Source organism: Halichoeres trimaculatus, unplaced genomic scaffold (genome assembly GCF_033239565.1).
Source record: "Halichoeres trimaculatus isolate MK-OKI-2021-1 unplaced genomic scaffold, fHalTri1.1 fHalTri1_scaffold_4, whole genome shotgun sequence".
Taxonomy (NCBI): Eukaryota; Metazoa; Chordata; class Actinopteri; order Labriformes; family Labridae; genus Halichoeres; species Halichoeres trimaculatus.
The window spans coordinates 38,167,942-38,188,472 of record NW_027437182.1 but is presented as its reverse complement, the minus strand read 5'-3'; the positions used below and the strand labels follow the sequence as shown (position 1 = coordinate 38,188,472).

Here is a 20,531-nt window from a genome sequence, read left to right as displayed (position 1 = left end):
CTTTACTTTATGCTCTACCTAACCTGATAGCCTGTTGAATGTGGCTTTAGCATGGCAGCTAATGTAAGTTACAGTTTGTCACTTAGTTTCCTAACACTATGTTAACACATGTGAGTAAATAATATCAGCGACATTAGAGAGAAGATATATGGACATATATTTCATGTGAAGCTAGCTTTATCTACATTATGTTATGTTTTGTTTGATTATGGACGCTAAGACCACAGTCACCACTAATGTGTGTTTTACTGCTGCAGTTTGGTTTCCTTGATAGATGTCCCTCATGGTACTGTCCTGAAAAACTAACAGTCCAGGCTGCACGCAGTTCTTTCTGCTCAGTGTGGTCATAAAACTCTGGTTAGCACCAAGCTGCTAACGCTAGCTTTATTTACCTAATGGTAACTGCAGCAGAACACATAATATTTGTTACTAACCACTCAGAAACGTCCTGCTGTAGCCGTAGACTTTGGATTTTTCAGTCGCCTCTCCTTCTGGGTCAGACTCTGGATCAAACTGGTATGACTGAACCGCGACGCTTCTATGAGCCATATCTACGCACTCTGTGTAAACACTGCAGCATGGTTACGGGAGCAAAAGCCCCGTACCATGCTGCTCGTCCACACCCTCGTCCAAAGAAGCTGTGAAGGCGGCGTGGACAGGGCAGCTCATCATCATTTAGAGCTATGCCCACAGAAACAGCTTGTTCTCAGGAGCACTCGGGACAGGGGAAGTCCAGGAAATAACTGGATTTTGAGGCAAAAAACTTCAAATGGACTGTCCTGGGACCTCTGAGACCTATTTGAACGTGTCGGTAAGTTGCATAAATGGGACCTTACATTTTAAAATGAAACGTTCACAGTGATATCCTCAGTGCCCGTACTGATTTTACACTAAAATCAGCAATAATAATACTTAATATACTATTACAGGGAAAGACTGTGGAGTTATAATCCAGGAATTAATTTAAAGTTCAAAAAAGATTATGGTAAAAATCTGATGACTTATGCCATATTTTCAAGATGATTGTTGTTTCTTTGGTTCTAATGTCATTATTTGGTTTTTAAAACTCAGTAACATCCACAAGTCAGCACTTTCCCTTTTCCAGCATATGGGCATATGTTGTTAAAAGGATGATGAGGAGGGTCTATTTGAAGAGGACTGCAGTGCCACCTTTTGGCCCAGAGTCTCACACACACTGTGGTGAGGGCTTGATTCTGAACAAGGCGTGTGTTTGTTTAGGAAATGAACAGAGATCAGATCTTTTTAACAATATTTTTCTGTGCTTGAGACAACTTATTCTCGTAGTTGTCTTAAGAAAATGTTTTAGCCTTTAACCCATGTTTTAGCCTTTAGCCTGTGTTTTAGGCGTTAGCTTGTGTTTTAGCCTCTCTTCTCTCTACTAAACATGAGCCAGCGTGGTGTCATAGAGACTTAGACGTGCAGTAAATAAACCAGTCCTGTCTGACCCAATCAGGAAACTTAGAAGTAGCACATTTAGAGATAACCTATTGGGGGTGAGAATCTAATTTTAAAGTATTGATTAGGATCAGGCATATATCTAGAAGAGAGAATTTTTCTAGATTACTAAGAAACTTCTCACGTTGGATGATGGGCCTTTCAATTTGATATTTTTATAGATAAATTTCACTTTTAGCTGAAATAAGTTTCCAGGTGCAATTTCTATCTGTTGATCATGCAGTCTATATTTGATAAATTATACACTTTAAAGTTTTTTCCTTTTTTCATTCTATTCTATTCTATTCTATTCTATTCTATTCTATTCTATTCTATTCTATTCTATTCTATTCTATTCTTTATCTGTGTGCACATTGTTTTGTAAGTTTATCGCTGCTGTATCAGGAGAACTTCCCTGTGTGTATGGTGTGTTTGGGGCTGAGGTGGGACAGCTGAGAGGTTTGTCTGAGAGGGGGAGGCAGGCTGGCTGGGGGTGTAGGGGCAGACACACGGTCACTCACTGGATGTCGCTTTGGGACGTCATAGACCCCCTCCTTCTGCTGACTGGTGGGAACCTGCACAGTCCACCAAACAGCCGAGAGAGCGTGTTAGCTCAGTTTGATCACAGCACTGAGACGTGACTCCTAAGTCTAATCAATCACTGACTTTAAGTGTGTGTGTGTGTGTGTGTGTGTGTGTGTGTGTGTGTGTGTGTGTGTGTGTGTGCTTGACATGAGGATTAATATCTGTGCAGTTAGACTCATCTATGAGGCTAATCAGCTGGCTGTCTTCCTGCACTGATCAGACGGCTTATCACAGCGCAGACATGTAATAACTCTGCTTGCCACACACACACACGGACATCTCATATTTCTGTGTCTCACACACACACACACACACACACACACACATATATACATGTAATATTTCTGTGTCACACAGGCTGATGGATGTGAAACAAAGAGCTCTGTGAGTGTTTTTTCTTGCTGTAAGCTCTTCTTAATAAAGTTTTCTTCTCTCCCTCAGCTGGATGTGTCCTGATCAGTATGTGTGTATGTGTGTGTGTGTGTGTGTGTGTGTGTGTGTGTGTGTGTGTGTGTGTGTGTGTGTGTGTGTGTGTGTGTGTGTGTGTGTGCGTGTGTGTGTGTGTGTGTGTGTGTGTGTGTGTGTGCTCAACAGAGAGATGCTCTGATGAAGAATATCTATCCGGCACACAGCCCAGCCTATTCGTCCTCCTCCTCCTCCTCTCCACGCCTTTTGACTGCTTTCACATGTTTATTTCCAGAAGCTTCCATCTTTATTCATACATCAGCTCCTCTGTGGCTGGAGGCTGGCTCTGGCTCATGTTCTATACGACTCACGAGTGGTTGTGTGTGGTTGTGTGTGTGTGTGTGTGTGTGTGTGTGTGTGTGTGTGTGTGTGTGTGTGTGTGTGCACGTGCCAGCAGCACTCTCTCTATTTTCAATCCATTTTATTTAAAGATCAAACGCAGGGCTGGTGATTAATCTTTCTTTCCCCCACTCTCTTTCATCTCCTCAGGAAAAAGAGGGGAGGAGAGGGGAGGAGGGAGAAAAGAGGAGGGGTCTACCTCCGTACAGCCCAGGAATAACCTCCCCCTCCACCCTCCTCCTTTTTTCCTCCCTCCTTGTCCTGTGGAGCACACCCAGAGGAAGGCTTCTGTCTGTGGGAAGTATCTGCAGCTCTAAGGCCTCTCTGTTTGTTCTCCTCTCACTCTGACGTCCTTTTTTTAACTTCTATCTACATTTTACTGAGTTAAAAGAGAAGCCATTCATTTTTCGAGCCAGCCACAGTATACTTATCCCATTACAGAGTGATGGAGCTGCCTCCTGCCGGCTCACTGATGGATGATTAAATCTCTTTGCTTTAAACACTTCAAAGAGCTGCTGCTGTTGTTGTTCTGAGCTGCTGAGGACAAAACGCAGACACAAGCACACCAAGCAAGCTTGTGGGTACCTGATAAATGCTCTCTTCTGATTGGTCACGGATGGGCTCATGTCCCGCCTCAAACACAATGTACTACAACGTCAGCAGCAGAGAAAGGAGAGGAAGAAAAGAGGCAGGAGGGAAAAGAAATTCAGAGAAGAACAGGTGAAACTGCAGAGGAGGTTAGTCACACAGCATCTTTCAGAGAGGAGAGACAGAGCCTGGAGCAGAGAATACCTTCATAGTCAGCATGCAGCATGCACACACACACACACACACACACACACACACACACACACACACACACACACACACACACACACACACACACACACACACACACACACACACACACACACACACACACACACACACACTCATTCATCAGCTCAGGAACCGTCTCCCTAAGTGCACACAGACAGGAGCAAACTGAAGCACCCATGGGACTGGACAGGAAGTTACCTGGTAGACCGGGTCCTCCAGGTCCTCCTCCAGTATTGTCTGCAGATGGACCGCAGCAGGAAGGAGAGATCAGAGATCAGAGGGGAGAAAAGAGAGTTAGGCTGCTGCAGGAGGAGGAGCAGGATGTGGAGGAGGAAACGCAGCAGGAGACAGGAGCTTCCCTGATTATAGATAAACATTTAACATCATCAGACAAAGAGGAGACGAAGTGGAGGAGAGGGATAGGAGGAGTAGAGAAAGAGGAGGAGGGGAATAGGAGGAGTAGAGAAAGAGGAGGAGAGGAATATGAGGAGTAGAGAAAGAGGAGGACAGGGATAGGAGGAGGAGAGAAAGAGGAGGACAGGAATAGGAGGAGGAGAGAAAGAGGTGGAAAGAAAGAGGAGGAGGAGGAGAGCAACAGGAGGTAAGAGGGGGAGGAATAGGAGAGGGAGAGGATGCAGTGCAGAGGAATCTGAAATGAGAGCTGCTGTTCATCCACCTGCTTTATGTCCTCAAAAGTCTTTCTGGACCCATCTGTCTACAGGTTCTTTTCTGGGCCCTTTTCAGAGCCTCAGTCTCCCCTGTCAGGTTTATGTGAGGGGGAAAACTGTACCTGGTAGACAGCCTGCTCACACTGCTTGTCTTTCTGGGCCTTCTTCTCCATCTCCTCCCGCTGTTTGATCTCGTAGATGAGCTGGAACAGGTCTCGCAGGTCCAGGATCACAGGCTCTGCCTACACAGACCAGAACACAGGTGAGCTCTGTTTAATCTTTAGTTCGCCAGGTGAGACTCTTTGAGGTCTGACATATCAACCATTTACACGCACACACACACACACACACACACACACACACACACACACACACACACATACACACACACACACACACACACACACACACACACACACACACACACACACACACACACACACACACACACACACACACACACACACACATGCACACACAGTGACCAATGGAGCTGATGAGCATGGTTGTGGACTGTAGGGAGGTGGCCAGAGAGCACCCACACGTGCAAACTCCATAAAGGCACTTCATGCACAAAACAGACTAGGAAATCCAACCAGGAACCTTCTTGCTGTGATGAAACACTGAACCAATATGCAGCCCCAACTCTGACCCAGATGAAGGATGGGAGCAGGGTTCTCTGGCCTCTGTGTTCCCTCTGCCTGTTTAAAGCAGCGACTCTCCCACTGTGTGTCACAGCACCATCAGGGGAACTCCAACACAAACAAACGCGTTAGATAACTCCAGGACTCCTGTCACACCAAACACTCACAAGGTACAAATGGCGTCTCAGCAAGGGATCAATTATTGACTGAGGCTGTGCAGAGTGCAGCAGTGGTTCACCGTCTGACGCTGTGAAACTTACAGAGGATCTACCTGCACTGGGCTGCAGGTTCCTACTGATAGAATGAGCTGGGGAAACGCTGCCTCCTGCTAAGCCGTCGGTGAAATGTGTTTCCACTGTGTCGACTCAGATCCTCTCTGCGTCAGACACCACACACTCTGGTTCCATCTCTCTCTCCCACTCTGTGTGGCTGGGAGCTGGGGCAGGCTGCAGGCTTAGAGGTGAGGGTAGTGGGGCGCTCTGATCCAGACCTGATCTCCAGCGACAGTGATGACTGAGTCAAAGCATAGCAGTGATGAAGCAGAGACAGCTCCATTAATAATCCGATCAGGAGTCCTCTCCCCTTAGTACCTGATCAACCCTCTGAACACAGTCTGTGGTTGGTTGGAGGGTGAGTGACTCTGCCTGTTTCATAGAAACCTCATTCAGACACATTCAGAGAGAAAGATTTATGCTCAAACTTTTACCAGTGCTCTTGGTCCAGGGACAGGAGTCTTTCAGAATAACTCTTCCACAGCATTTAAACTCTGTACCCTTCAGACAAACGGGACATGAGTAAAAAGAAACAGACTGTGACGGACAGAGACACTGGAACAGAATCCTCTCTACCATGATGAACCAGCTCTGCTTACACTCACTAAACACAACATGTCTTTCTCTTCAAGAACGCTAAGCCAAATACACTCTACCCCCCATATCTGCCTTTTCAGGATAACCTCCAGTCCTTTTAGCAGCAGCACATACGCTTTGTCCCACAAAAGGGAGCCACTCCACCCCATCACAGTCTGAACCCATCAACTTCCACCCCATCACCATCCAAACCCATTTCCCATCACCCTTTACTGATTGCCCCGTCACCATCTGCCCCATCACTGCCCCACCCTATAACTGTCCCATCCTATCACTGTTCATCCCATAACCATCCTCCCTATCACCAGCTGCCCCATCACTGTCTGCCCCGCCATCATCCTCTCTATCACCGGTCACCCCATCACCATTTGCCCCAGCACCATTAGACCAATTGCCGTCCACCCATCACCGTGTGCCCCATCACCTCTTCCCCATCACTGTCTACCCTAACATTGTCCACCCCATCAATGGCTGCTTGATTACCATCTGCCCCCTCACTGTCTGCCCCATCACCGTCCACCCCACTACTGTCCACCCCATCACCCTCCACCCAATTACCATCTTCCCCATCACTGTCTGCCCAAACAGCGACCACCCAATCACCATCTGCCCCATCACTGTCCCATCCTATCACTGTCCACCTTATCACCGTCTGCCCCATCACTGTTGGCCTCATCACTGTTGTTGTATAATTTTTTAAGGGACAATCCAGAAACCTCAAGATTTGTACAGCAGCTTACTTATTCTAAGGAATGTCTAGCAGTTTAAACTTAGCTGCCAGTTGTCCCTCCTGCCTCTTTAGCTTTGGGGTAGGAGTACACAGAATCGTAAATAACGAATGAAAGGTGACAGACGTTGCTTTCAATGTCTTCAAGAGTACAGGAGATAAAGCTGGACATGGCCCAATGGATGAGCTTGCTGAATGTTATAATGTTGCTGTTTATATAAATAAGACCTTAAAGGATCTCTGGAGTCTGAGTAACATTTTCACATTTAAAGATTTTCTCTGTCTGACTGACAAATGAAGATATCATTACGCCTGGCCAGTCTCCTCCTGAAGTGTCTGCTGACATGCAGGTCCAAGGCAAGCTATGACAGAAATAACACGGACACATCTGAGGACACTGAACCTGAGCCTACTCCGATTCAGGATGCAACAGGAGTTTCTATTATGAACTCCAAACTGACTACCGAGGCACACCTTCCAAATGTGGACCCAAGAAGGACCGCTTCTATCGCTCAGAAAATAACAGTCAATTACCGTATCTTACTGAGGAAAGGAATGTCTTGCAGATCATCTGTAAAGCCCAACACCAGAATATAAAAGAAGGTGCCTCTGGCTTGGAGATGAGGTCTTTAGGGTTTTTTTTCCTTGAGGTTTCTTTTTAAGGTTTTATCTTAGGGTCTGTTGGGGTTTTACTGGAGGTTTTTCTCAGGTCTTTGGGTTTTGGAGAGGCTTGGAGAGAGGCTTTTTCGGCCTTTGGGTTTTGGAGAGGCTTTTAGGCTGTTAGAGGCCTAGGAGGATGGAGTTAGTTGATTTCCAGCAGCCCAAGGGACCTCACTTTGTTCAAGATGGCTTGTTTTGAATAAAGTTTTTGGGATTCAGGCTGACTGAACTCCTTGGCTGATTGGACTCTGTGTCTTCTTCCTCAATAGTCTAATATCAAAGTATTAGAAAATTCAGTGATGAAGTATTGAGGTAGAGGAATTAGGGGCCCATCCCAACAAGGCCTGCAGGAGGGCCAAAAGACCAGGAAAAGTTACTACACTGTCTGCCCCATCATTGTTCTCCCCATCACCATCCATCCCATCACCATTTGCCTCATCACCACTGGCCCAATCATTGGCTGCCCCATTTTTGTTTGCCTCACCACTGTCTGCTGTTTGCCTATCACTGTCCACTCCATTACTGTCTGCTCCTCCATCAGAGTCAGGTGACGCTGCGTTGAAGTCCTCAAAATGTGAGCGAAGACAAGTGTGACCTTTACCCAGGCACACATCAGGTGAAGCACAGCTCTGGTGACTGATGGTAGCTCAGATACACACTTCAGTCTGATACGGATTATCATGGGAGTGTGTGTGTCTGAGTGTTTGTGTGTGTATCACAGAGTCACAGCTCAGGAGCTGGAAGAATGGATATGCCATTTGAGCGGGTGACACACACTCGAACCCTCATCGACTCAGTATGGGGAATCAATACGCTGACAGAGCAGGCCAGCTGGATCTAGACCCAACAAGCCAAGCACAGAGACACAAAGCTGCTAAAGCCATTAAACAGGTCTGAGAGGAGTACTAATGGCAGATAGAGAGCATGTGTCTGCACACACACACCCCACCACCTATCCCCCCCAAACACACACACACTTACCCACCCATCTACACACACACACAAACACACACACGGGTGCACACACACACACACACACACACACACACACACACACACACAGACACACACACACACACACACACACACACACACACACACACACACACACACACACACACACACACACACACACACACACACAGGTGCACACACACACACACACACACACACACACACACGGGTGAACACACACACACACACACACACACACACACGCACACACACACACACACACACACACGGGTGCGCGCACACACACACACACACACACACACACACACACACACACACACACACACACACACACACACACACACACACACACACACACACACACCAACAGCTTCAGAGGGTACACAGTTTGTTCAACGAGCAGCACAAAGGGACAGGAGCTGAGGGTCCTTATCCAAATGTCAATAATTAAAGAGACCCTGATGAATCATACATCAACCTACACACAGACAGCCTTTGTTTAACATGTGCAAACACACACACCACACACACACACACACACACACACACACACACACACACACACACACACACACACACACACACACACACACACACACACACACACACACACACAGACCCACCGACTGTGCTGTCTTGATGGCCACAAAGCGATGGTTCCCTTCCTTCCCACAGACATAGCCAAAGGCCCTATGGTCCGTGATATCCTTGGCGATGTAGGAGATCTCGTGGACTGCATGGTGGTGCTGGAGGACCTGATGGAGGACAGGGGGAAAATGATATTTGATGTGAGGGAAAGACCAGTTTAACTGGGTGGGAGCCATTAACATGTGCTGAGCATAGAGAGAGTGATGTTCAGACTAAGCATGAGCAGATTTTCAAACCTCTTTATATCCTACTGTTGTAGAAATACCTGAATCTGTCTGTGAACTGATCAAAACTCTGTTCTTAAAACAGCACTAGATCCCCATCAGGTCTCCACCAGATGCTCACGTGACCCTGATGAAAACAGAGATTTGTCTGAGCGGTGGACTTGCCACACTCCAGCTGCTACAACTATTCACATACAGTGGCGAACCGTGAGTACTACAGCTGGGCCTTCACCTCAGCCATCACAGCCCAGAAAAGAAATCATTGCGGAAAAAAAACAGTATGATGATCTGAAAGTGTTTGACTACTACAATCCTTTAAGTATGGATGACAAGGATGTAAACAAATAGATCATAACGTCAATAACATTTTCCACAACAAAAAACATTCCCAAAGACGCTGCAGGACACCTCAGAGACAGAGACAGGTAACGGTGCAGCACTCGTTGATGAAGACTTTATCAGAGCCTTAGCTGTTTTCTTTCTTTTTTTCTGGTGTTGACATGACATGTGTTGAGTTAAACTAACGTAGCTCTGCCATAACGTAGCAGCCTCTTCAATCAGGAGAGTTTAGAGCAGCGTGAATCATATAGCAAGAAGGCTGACTGAAATAGTGAAACGTGTGTCGTTATGAAGTTCTATCTGCCTTTGGTGTGTGATGGGCATACGCACTGCGCGTGTACGCCACAGCGCTCTCTCTTCCTAACAGCAGAGAGTTTAGATGGAAGAGACTGACTGAGCCAGTGAAAGAGAGGTATATACATCAACAATGTCCCTTACAGTGCCCTTGATAGATGAAGTATTAAGACATATGTGCTCGCACGAGCACGACCAGATGAAATTTTTACTCGCACGCGCTGAAAAAATGCTAACAAGCTAGCCACAACTTCGCTCTCGTTTTCTGCCATTCCTTTCACCACTCTAACCACTCTGCCCACTGTTCAGACTTCACGAAAGCCTATGCTCTTCTGTTTTTGTCCCACCCCCCAAAAATCAAATCGTGATTGGCCAATTTTCCTGTCTCTCTCCAAACCAAAACACATAGCCTGGCCTTCATGAAGTCTTTAAGCTACAGACTCTCCCTAACCCATCCCACTCTTCTCAGATGTCTGTCTAACATGAGTCTGGTTCTGTCCAAGGTTTCTACCCATCAAAGGGAGGTTTTTCCTCTCCATTGTAACTTGCTAAATGCTGTACATCTCCATACTTATGGTGGGTTAAGATAAGATCAGACACCTTCTTTTGTCTTCATGTTGCTCTCTGTTGACAAAGTAAAACTTTATTAGCGTCTGGGCCTATGTCCTGAGGCAATATTTGTCAGGTGCTGTTTATTAATCAAGACTGATTGGTTGAATGACTGAAAGATTGGTTGAGCTGTAAATCATGTAAAGCTACCTTGGGGGCACCAGAGGGACAGAATAAAATCAACTCATAGACCTCACATATTAAACATATTAAGATGGTGCATTGTAGACTAAAAGTTCATGTTCAGGTTGGAAAGCTGACGTTCTCTTCAGGGTGTTTCCCCTCCAGCCTCCTAATTAGTTTACTAAAAGAGTGAATCCATGTGAGACTGCAGCAGGACAGTCAGTGTCTGGGCTGATGATGAGGATTCACACATGACAGGATGAATCAGACTGGATGAGGCTGAGGAAGAGGAGTCTTTGCATGAACAGAGGGGATGTCCACACATCCTGTTTACACACTGTGTTAATATTAATCTGTCCTCGTAGAGCTGCTCTCTGCTAAGTCATGCCATGAAGTGAAAAGGTGAAAAAAGTGTAGATTTTTTTTCTCCTGCTCAGACTTCAGTGAGGTTTGGTGGACTCTGATCCTTTCTGTATTGTTGTCGGACTGATAACCTGAGCCTGTAAGGGACAAAAACAGAAACTCACTTTGGTTCCTTTGCAGCCACACTAACTGCTGCAGGATGAGCGATCTACTGCACATGCTCAGAGTGTCTTTGACATAAAGGACGGGGTTGGTAGTTCCATTCTCTACAGCTTGTGTACTAAAAGTTTCAGAAGAAAACCCCCCTAACACAAATGAGCTTCAGCTGGGTGAGGGTTTTGGAGTAATAACAAATGAATTTGTTCCCATAAACCTGAACAGACACAAACACACACACACACACACACACACACTCACACACACACACACACACACTGACTCTGGCCCCTCGCCTCTGCCCTCTCCAGTTAGCCCCGCTGCACAGTGCCAAGCTGGCATGGCCTGCAGCAGATGGCACTGTTTTTCTCTGGGACAGAGCGGGGATCAGTGACAATCACAACTGGGCAAGCTGTCAGCCTGATCACTTCATCTGTACCCTAACTGTCCACACGCACACACACACACGCGCACACGCGCACACACACACACACACACACACACACACACACACACACACACACACACACACACACACACACACACACACACACACACACACACACACACATGCACGCACGCACACACACACACACACACACACACGCACGCACGCACGCACGCACGCACGCACGCACGCACGCACGCACGCACACACACACACACACACACACACACTGAAAAAATGTCAGGTCAATCGTACGCTAAGTAGGCATGCTCATACATCTTCTACTAAAAAGCAAAACCATTTTTTATTTTAAGGCTGCAGAGCAGGGGCTTGCGGTGGGGCAATGGGTAGCGCTGCAGCCTCACAGCAAGAAGGTCACCGGTTCGATTCCCAGCTTGGCTGGTGGGCCTTTCTGTGTGGAGTTTGCATGTTCTCCCTGTGCATATGTGGGTTCTCTCTGGGTACTCCGGCTTCTTCCCACAGTCCAAAAACATGCTCATCAGGTTAATTGAACACTCAAAACTGTCCCTAGGTGTGAGTGTATGCGTTGTCTGTGACTGGCGGCCAGTCAAGGGTGTACCCTGCCTCTCACCCAATGACAGCTGGGATAGGCTCCAACCACCTGCGACCCTGAACAGGATAAGCAGTTAAGAAAATGGATGGATGGACTGCACAGCACATGTCACCCTGCTGGTAATCTCTCTTCACTGGCTTCCAGTGGCAGCTCCAGTCACAATCAGAGCTCTTCTTCTGGCTTACAAAATATATTCTATAGCTAGTCAAACTATAACTTGTAAAATTTAGACTAAATCACTACACAACATTATACCCTAGCCTTTATGATAGTGGACCAAATTACTCACCATTTGAAACTGATTTAAAGTGATACTCCGGGATGGAACAAGTTGGGTTCTATCACAAGGTTTAGGGCAGAAACACAAAAACAGAAACAAAAAACCCCCCTGCTAAATAAGGCTCTAGTTCTCATCATGTCTTAAAACGGCGCTACCTCCGCTGCAGAGGCACAGCTGGCTACAAGGCGCTCGCCGCTTAGTGTATCAGTCCACGCGCGCAGCATGCCAGATATAAACAAACGCTGGTAGTCTGCCAGGACAAAGAGACACGATGAGAACTAGAGCTTTATTTAGCGGTGTTTTTGTGTGAAAGTAACGCACTGAAAATTCTCTAAATAAAGCGTGAATGCAGACCCATATCAGATTTTTTTGGTGGGAGTCCGTTTATTTGTGTTTTTGGTCAAGTAAAATATGGCCCCGCCTGAGTGCAGAGGAAACCGGCAGAGGAGCAGGGAGGGGGTGTTTGGTGCATGCGCTCTGGGCTTCTGCTGCACAAAAACACTGCTGTAGGGGTAATTTCTGCCCTAAACCTTGTGATAGGACCCAACTTGTTCCATCCTGGAGTATCACTTTAAGATCAAGTTTACAGCTTCTTCTGCACTAAAGATTCAGTTTCTTCTTGAAGCAGCCAACATCATGAAAGCTTGTTGCCCGTCACAAATTTTATCCTAAAAAAATTGGCTTAGGCTGAAAATAAAATGTCCTAATTCACTCTCTTGACAGTGGGGATGACATGTGCAGTGCAGTTTTAAAATTAAAGAGATGTTTTTGCTTTTGGTAGGAGATGTATGAGAATGCCTACTTAGCGTATGACCTAGCATTTGTTCAATTTAGGTCAGAGTTATATACGTTTTGAGTTTGCCTTATGGAATTAAAGGACAGTTAATGGTCAGTTTTCAAAAAGTTGTCAAAAACGGCCTTAATCACCCTCTTGACATAGGCCATTGTCCAATAGGGCATAAAGAGCACGATTCTTTTAGCTTCTGGTGATTTTATCAGAGCTGGCCAGCATTATCAAGAGATGATTTAAGCCAAGAATTTGTTTTTGTCAAAAAAGACATGGCCATTATTTTAATAGGGTGACAATATTCACTTAAAGTTATGTCAAACCAGCACTTCAGGACGCCCACAGAGGGTGGACTGTGTTAAACCTCCACAGTAAACCTTTGATTGGAGTGACTTCCCCGATTGAACCCCGGGGTCTCCTCCCAGTTGGACATGCCGGAAACACCTCCTCAGGGAGGCGTCCAGGAGGCATCCTCACCAGATGCCGGAACCACTTCATTTGGCTCCTCTTGATGCGGAGGAGCAGCGGCGCAACTCCGAGCCTCTCCCAGTTGTCTGAGCTCTGAACCCTATCTCTAAGGCTGAGCCCAGACACCGTGCGGCGAAAGCTCATTTCAGCCGCTCATATCCACAATCTTTTTCTTCCGGTCACTACCCACAGCTCGTGGCCATAGATGAGGGTCCGAATTGACCGGTAAATACAGAGCCGTGCCTTCCGGCTCAACTCTCTCTTCACCACAACAGACCAGTATAGCGTAGGCATCACTGCCAACGCCACCCTGTCTGTCTATCTCTCGCTCCATTTTCCCCTCACTTGTGAACAAGACCCCAAGACTCTTGAACTCCCCCACTTGGAGCAAAGACTCTCCCAACCCAGAGTGGACAGTCCAACCTAGAAATCATATTGGAGTGGATGATGCAGTTATATACATGCTCCACCGTGCCCTGTGCTATCTTGAAGAACCTGACACCTATGTAAGAATTATGTTCTTTGATTTTTCAAGTGCATTTAACACCATCCAGCCCATGATACTGAGAGATAAGCTCAAAGATATAGGAGTGAACCCATCCTTTGTCTCCTGGATCACAGACTATCTCACAGAGAGGCCACAGTTTGTCAGGTAAGGAAACTGCGTCTCGGGGACAGTTATGAGCAGCACAGGGGCTCCACAAGGAACTGTTCTGGCTCCATTCCTATTCACACTTTATACTGCAGACTTCAAATACAACTCTGAGTCCTGTCACATCCAAAAATACTCCGATGACACTGCTATTGTGGCGTGTATCCAAAATGGACAGGAATCTGAATACAGGGATCTGATAAAGGCTTTCTGTGACTGGAGTCATAGAAATTGTCTCCTACTGAACACCTCAAAAACGAAGGAAATGAGGATGAATGAAAAGAGGATGATTTAAAGCTGCTGATGATTCAACCTCATGAATCTGTTCTCTCTGCCTCTCCTCTCTGCTTCACTGAGCGTTTGCCCTCACCTTGACTCCAGCTCTCATCATGATGACACCTCCAGGTCTGCACTCGTGACCCAAAACTTCCTCCTGCAGACCTGGTCCTTGGCCCAGCCCGCCCTCTCTCACAGCTCTCTCGCAGGATGAACCACACTAATTTGGTCTCACTGATTTGATTCTGGGAGGCAGCAGATCTTCAGGCTTTACTCCTGACCTGACATGAAGCTGCAGCTCTGAGAGACAGAGAGGAGCTGGGGGGAGGTGCACGTGACTTGGTGAGAGTGCATGTGTGTGACAGAGACAAAGAGGGATGTGCTCCCTCTGCTACATTAATGCCTCTCCTCTTCTTCTCCTCCATCCCCAGCACCCACTCCTTCCATCCTGCACGACCTTTCCTCCTCCCAGAGAGAGACCATCCATCCCTCCTCTCACCCATTCCCCAGCTGACGGATGCACAGGAGGGGAATGAGACTGTCAAGATCCCTGAACCTCAGCAGTCACCCCATCTCACCTCCCTCCCTCCTCAGCCATGAGAAGTGGTTGAAGGACTGATAGTAAGGACAGTATATCTCTATAGTTAATATTAATGTGAGGAGACAGAGGACACGGTCTCCCTGTGGACAGCTTTACTTAACATATGTTCACTGATTCTGACTCTGTCTGTCTCCCTCTTCTCATCTGTTCCTCCTCATCGTCCCCTCTTTATCTCTCTCCGCTTCTTCCTCTGTCTCCATCTCTATCTCTCAGTTTGGGGTGTCAGGGAGGAGATGGAGAGAGATGAGGTGGTGTAAAAAGAGGGATGAAGGAATGCTGATGGATGAGTGCGACAGGTGACAGATGAGAGGCCCCTGGTTACTGTGTCTATGGCATACCTGACTTACTGCTGCATGAACACACACACTCACTCACACTCACACACACAGACACAGACACAGACACACACATATACACACACACACACACACACACACACACACACACACACACACACACACACACACACACACACACACACACACACACAGATCCAACTCCTTAGCAAGTGTAAAACTCAAACTTTAGTCTTCAGCAGCTGAAGCCGGTCTCAGAGACGTGTACTCTGTGTTTTTGTTTGGGCCTCACAGAGCTGCTCTAAGCAGACTCAGACAGTGACCTCTACCTGGTTTCTGGGTTCTGCTGTGACAGGGTCCAACTTAGACAGTGTCTGCCAGAGGCTGCTTGAGGAGGAGATTTACAGAGGACTCACAGGGCTGTGCTGGCTGCTGACCCTCCAGTTGCACACACTTGCTCTACAGCAGCATCTGAAAGCACAGTGGTCCAAGGAGGGGCTGCAGACTGACCCCAAGGCTTCGGGGGTGAAAACACACTCCTGACTGAGGACTGTGCAGCACACTGCATGTTAGTTAGTCTGATTTCATCAATACACAAGGCACAGCTTTATACAGCTACTGGGAGTGAGAAAGGGAATGAGACAGGGAGTGAGAAAGGGGGGTGAGAAAGTATAACGAAACATTACAAAACTCTCTCCTTTACTCAGTCTTTCAGACGCCAAAAGACTTGTCCACACCTTTGTCTCCTTTGTCTCCTCAAGGCTCAACTACTGCAACACACTCCTTAGCAAGGGGACTCCTAGCAAGAGCCTACAAAAACTTCAATATATCCGGAACAACGCCGCTAGGACCGTGATGAAGGAGCGGACATATGACCACATCACACCTATCCTTCACTCCCTACACTTGCTTCCGGTCTTATTCAGGACACCTAAAAGAACTCCTCACACCACAAACCTCATCACTCCTCCACTCAAGTAACAACTACCTTCTTCTGCCCCCCAGGACTAAGCTCTGTACAATGGGTGATCAGGTCTTCAGCTCAGCTGCTCCTTGCTTGTGGAATATCCTCCCTAAGCACCTGAGGGCCCCAGAGGGAGCAGACACCTTCAAGAAGGCCTGAAAACCTTTTTCTGAAAGTATTTAACTCATTTGTAATCTTGTTTTGTTTTTAATCTTGCTCTGTTGCACTTGAGATCATTTGATGAAAAGTGCTTTACAAATCAAATTATTATTATTATTATGTGGAGTTGGACAGGGAGTAAGACAGGAAGTGAGAAGGGAGTGAGACAGGGAGTGTGGTTCTGTGATGTGTCCACAACAGTGTTTTTTTGGTGTTTGCAGAGATGGAGACGGCCGGGGTCTCTTATCTACCCAGACTGTGTTCTCAGGGTTTCATTTAGGGCCCTCTGATTTCCTCAAGGACCCCTCCCTCTCATGGAGAGGCCTCATTAACAGACACAGACACACACACACACACACACACACACACACACACACACACACACACACACACACACACACACACACACACACACACACACACACACACACACACAGGTGTTAAGGTGTGAGCTAGCTTACCCCTGTCTTCTCATCAAAGATCTTGATCCCTCCAAAGGAAATAGTCAGAAACACTTTCAGCTTGTGTTCTCCTTTAGACCGCGCTGCTGCAGCAATGCCCTGAGGACACACACAAGAGATAGATGTTAGAGTCAGACAGATGTGTGTGTGTGTGTGTGTGTGTGTGTGTGTGTGTGTGTGTGTGTGTGTGTGTGTGTGTGTGTGTGTGTGTGTGAGTGTGTGTGTGTGTGTGTGTGTGTGTGTGTGTGTGTGTGTGTGTGTGTGTGTGTGTGTGTGTGTGTGTAAATTAAAGTAGAACCTTGAGATCTTGTCAGTAGGCTCCTGATTCAAGAACAGGTGTGAGAAAGAACACGTGTTGCAGGCTGTATAATAATGGGCCTAGTCTACCTGACGTTACCCGTCACTTTTTGAAACATAGTTTTTCAGTAAATCAGCTGGGGTGTCCATATGGAAATTGGCAGACTTGGCAGACTTTGAGTCTCCATGCTAACAGGTATTAGGCGCCCATTACTCACATGAGCTGAGCTGTGACTCGGATTGGGTGAACTTGTGATCTTAGTATCCTTTTAAACCACTTCAGCATCATCTCTTATGTTTAGACCAGAGGTTGCTGCTTGGTCTGCTGTCTTACAGATGATGTCTGAATCATTTCAATAAAAAGCATCAGGTCATATTGAACTCTCCCTCCTTCTCAAAGAGATCCTTCTCTCTGCAGCTCCTCTTTAAAGTGATACTCCGGGATGGAACAAGTTGGGTCCTATCACAAGGTTTAGGGCAGAAATTACCCCTACAGCAGTGTTTTTGTGCAGCAGAAGCCCAGGGCGCATGCACCAAACACCCCCTCCCTGCTCCTCTGCCGGTTTCCTCTGCACTCAGACGGGGCCATATTTTACTTGACCAAAAACACAAATAAACAGACTCCCACAAAAAAAATCTGGTATCGGTCTGCATTCACGCTTTATTTAGAGAATTTTCAGCACGATACTTTCACACAAAAACACAGGCTCTAGTTCTTAACATGTCTTAAAATGGCGCTTCCTCCGCTGCAGAGCCACAGATGACTGATACACTAAGCAGCAAGCGCCTCGTAGCCAGCTGTGGCTCTGCAACGGAGGTAGCGCCGTTTTTGAAAATTCTCTGAATAAAGCGTGAATGTAGACCGATATCAGATTTTTTCGATGGGAGTCCGTTTATTTGTGTTTTTGGTCAAGTAAAATATGGCCCCGTCTGAGTGCAGAGGAAACCGGCAGAGGAGCAGGGAGGGGGTGTTTGGTGCGTGCGCTCTGGGCTTCTGCTGCACAAAAACACTGCTGTAGGGGTAATTTCTGCCCTAAACCTTGTGATAGGACCCAACTTGTTCCATCCCGGAGCATCACTTTAATGTAGTGCATGCCAGCATTTATCAGTAAATTCAGCTTAGTGTGTGTTAGCATGGGGTTGGAGCTCAGTGTGAGCTCAGAACCTTCCTCTGTAACTGAGGAGGCGTAGCTGCTCTGCCTTTCTGTCTGTCTGTCTGTCTGTCCCTGAATGATCATAATGAGACCTCTGTGGTTAAAGGTCTTCAGAAGCCTTTTGTTTTCCTGCTCTGGTTTACACAGACGCCTGGAGCCTCATCTGTTGAGTGTGTGGTGAGGAGCTGTATCAGCTGTGTGTGTCAGGAGCTCAGCTATTCTCCTGTCCATAAGAAATGTTCTGTTAGCTGATAATCATAAGCACAAACAGAGCCCTGCCCCATAGCTGTGATACAGTCAGACTCACTGTTAGGAGACAGTCTTGAGTCAGCTGTGATCCTGAGCTGAACTCTGACTGCGGTACAATCCTAAATGTGGGTCAGTGAAACATTTCTTTGGTACCCTCAAATCTTTTTTTAATCATTTCTTAAATTTATTTGGTCAACAATTGTCTGTTGCTCAGTCCACCGCTCAGATATTTATTTGACCAAAGGGAAGAGGAGATACTCAAACCACAGGAGTTAGAGTCAGAGAGGTTTGAGGGTTTAATTTGACACTTTCTTCATTTATTCCATGAATTACTTAGAAAGTTCATCAAACTTCAAGTGAAGGGATATTGTCCTACTCATTCTAACAGCTCATGCTAGCAATATCCGAGCAGCAACCTCTGGTCTACACACACAAGAAGATGCTGCAGTGCTACAATCTGGTGTGTGTCCAGGGTCCTCTTGAAGCTGACTCCTGAGGCAAAGGGCCCCAGCCCCATCATTAGATCTGTGTTTATGAATCAGAGGGTAGATGCTTATTTCTCCTCTCTCTCTCCTCTCTCCCTCCTTTCTGCCTCCTCTCTCCTCCTCTCCCTCTCTCACCTATCATCTAAATCACCTCTTCTCTGCTAACTGCTCCATCTGTCTGCCTCTCCCTCTAATTGTTCCCGTCCTCACTGATGAGACATTCACCTTCTCCTGACAGTTTCTTCACACATCCTGGTGTCTGACCCTCTCTGCTGCAGACTGCGTGTGCTGTGAAAACACCTGGTGCCGTTGCTCCTCTGATCTGTCAGATCTGCAGGTCAGGAGTTCGCCTCTGCAGTAACATGGAGCTAGAAACTGTAGATGCTCCTATGTGGTTTGAAGAGTGGATACTGTCTCAGGGTAACTGATCGCTAACTGACTCTAATGCTGTCCTGTGGACTTCACTTCTTCTTGGTGTTTGTTCTGTACAGGATAATGTTTTCAGTTGTTTGCTCTTATGTTCTAATGCTCATGCTTCCTTCCTTCCTTCCTTCCTTCATCCTCTCACCACCTCTGGGGAAGTTAAAAATCTGAGGACTCATCAGAGGTAACAGTACCGGTTTGCAGCCCGTCCCTTTCACAGCTCTGTGTGCCGACATCAGAGTTCATTCATTGGTTGAGGACAGAGACACGCTCAGTGCTTCTTCATTGTTAATCTAATACTGCAATCACTCCTTACAGAAGGCACTGATTGAGTTTCAAGAATCAAGAAAACATTAGAATAAAAGTCTGAAAAGAGGAAGAAGATCTAAATTAAGATAAAAAGGAAAGGAAAGGGAAGAGATGAAGAAGAAAAAAGGGAGGAGTCTCTGTACCTTGAGCTTCATCATGGAGTCCTGGCAGAGTTTATCTCCACGGGCGGCGGTGACCTCGTCCAGCCCGATGAGCTTGGCCTTGTAGCGGACGCCATCGCCTTTAAAACGCCTGATGAGAGCCGCCTCACTGCGGTCCTGCCCTGCAAACACACACACACACACACACACACACACACACACACACACACACACACACACACACACACACACACACACACACACACACACACACGCAGTGAATTTTCCAGTCAAGGGCCTCCATCTCCCAAAGAACAGTTCTATTACCCGAGGCTCATCAATCACAGACAGCCAGGGAGACAGAGAGAGCGTCTGTGCCCTGAGAGGAAACAGGATGCTTCAGCTTCAGCAGCGTCACAGAGACAGACCTGAAGAGTCCTGAAGACCACCTCCTTCTCACCCATCCTTACATCTGCTCATAATGGCCCTCAAATTTGTGTTTTCTTCATTGATTTACTTAAAAAAAAAAAACAACAACAACAACAAAAAAAAAAACTGAGAGCGGCTGTTTTTAATACACTCCCA

The 20,531-nt window shown here is 46.8% G+C and overlaps 1 protein-coding gene across 6 annotated transcripts in view; it reads right to left on the bottom strand.

Moving 5' to 3' along the window:
* The window catches only part of dab1a (DAB adaptor protein 1a), a 381,277-nt gene that overhangs the window by 21,609 nt on the left and 339,137 nt on the right, over positions 1-20,531 (bottom strand). For 5 of the 6 annotated variants that reach the window (XM_074668250.1, XM_074668251.1, XM_074668249.1 and 2 more), the window contains 5 exons: positions 19,989-20,128; positions 16,929-17,027; positions 8,830-8,961; positions 4,454-4,573; positions 3,862-3,900 (listed from right to left, as the gene is read on the bottom strand). In XM_074668250.1, the coding sequence (XP_074524351.1) occupies positions 3,862-3,900; positions 4,454-4,573; positions 8,830-8,961; positions 16,929-17,027; positions 19,989-20,128 (530 nt within the window). Of the gene's footprint in view, positions 1-1,976; positions 2,031-3,429; positions 3,493-3,861; positions 3,901-4,453; positions 4,574-8,829; positions 8,962-16,928; positions 17,028-19,988; positions 20,129-20,531 lie in introns of all 6 variants that reach the window. The other variant, XM_074668253.1, reaches the window with a different exon arrangement.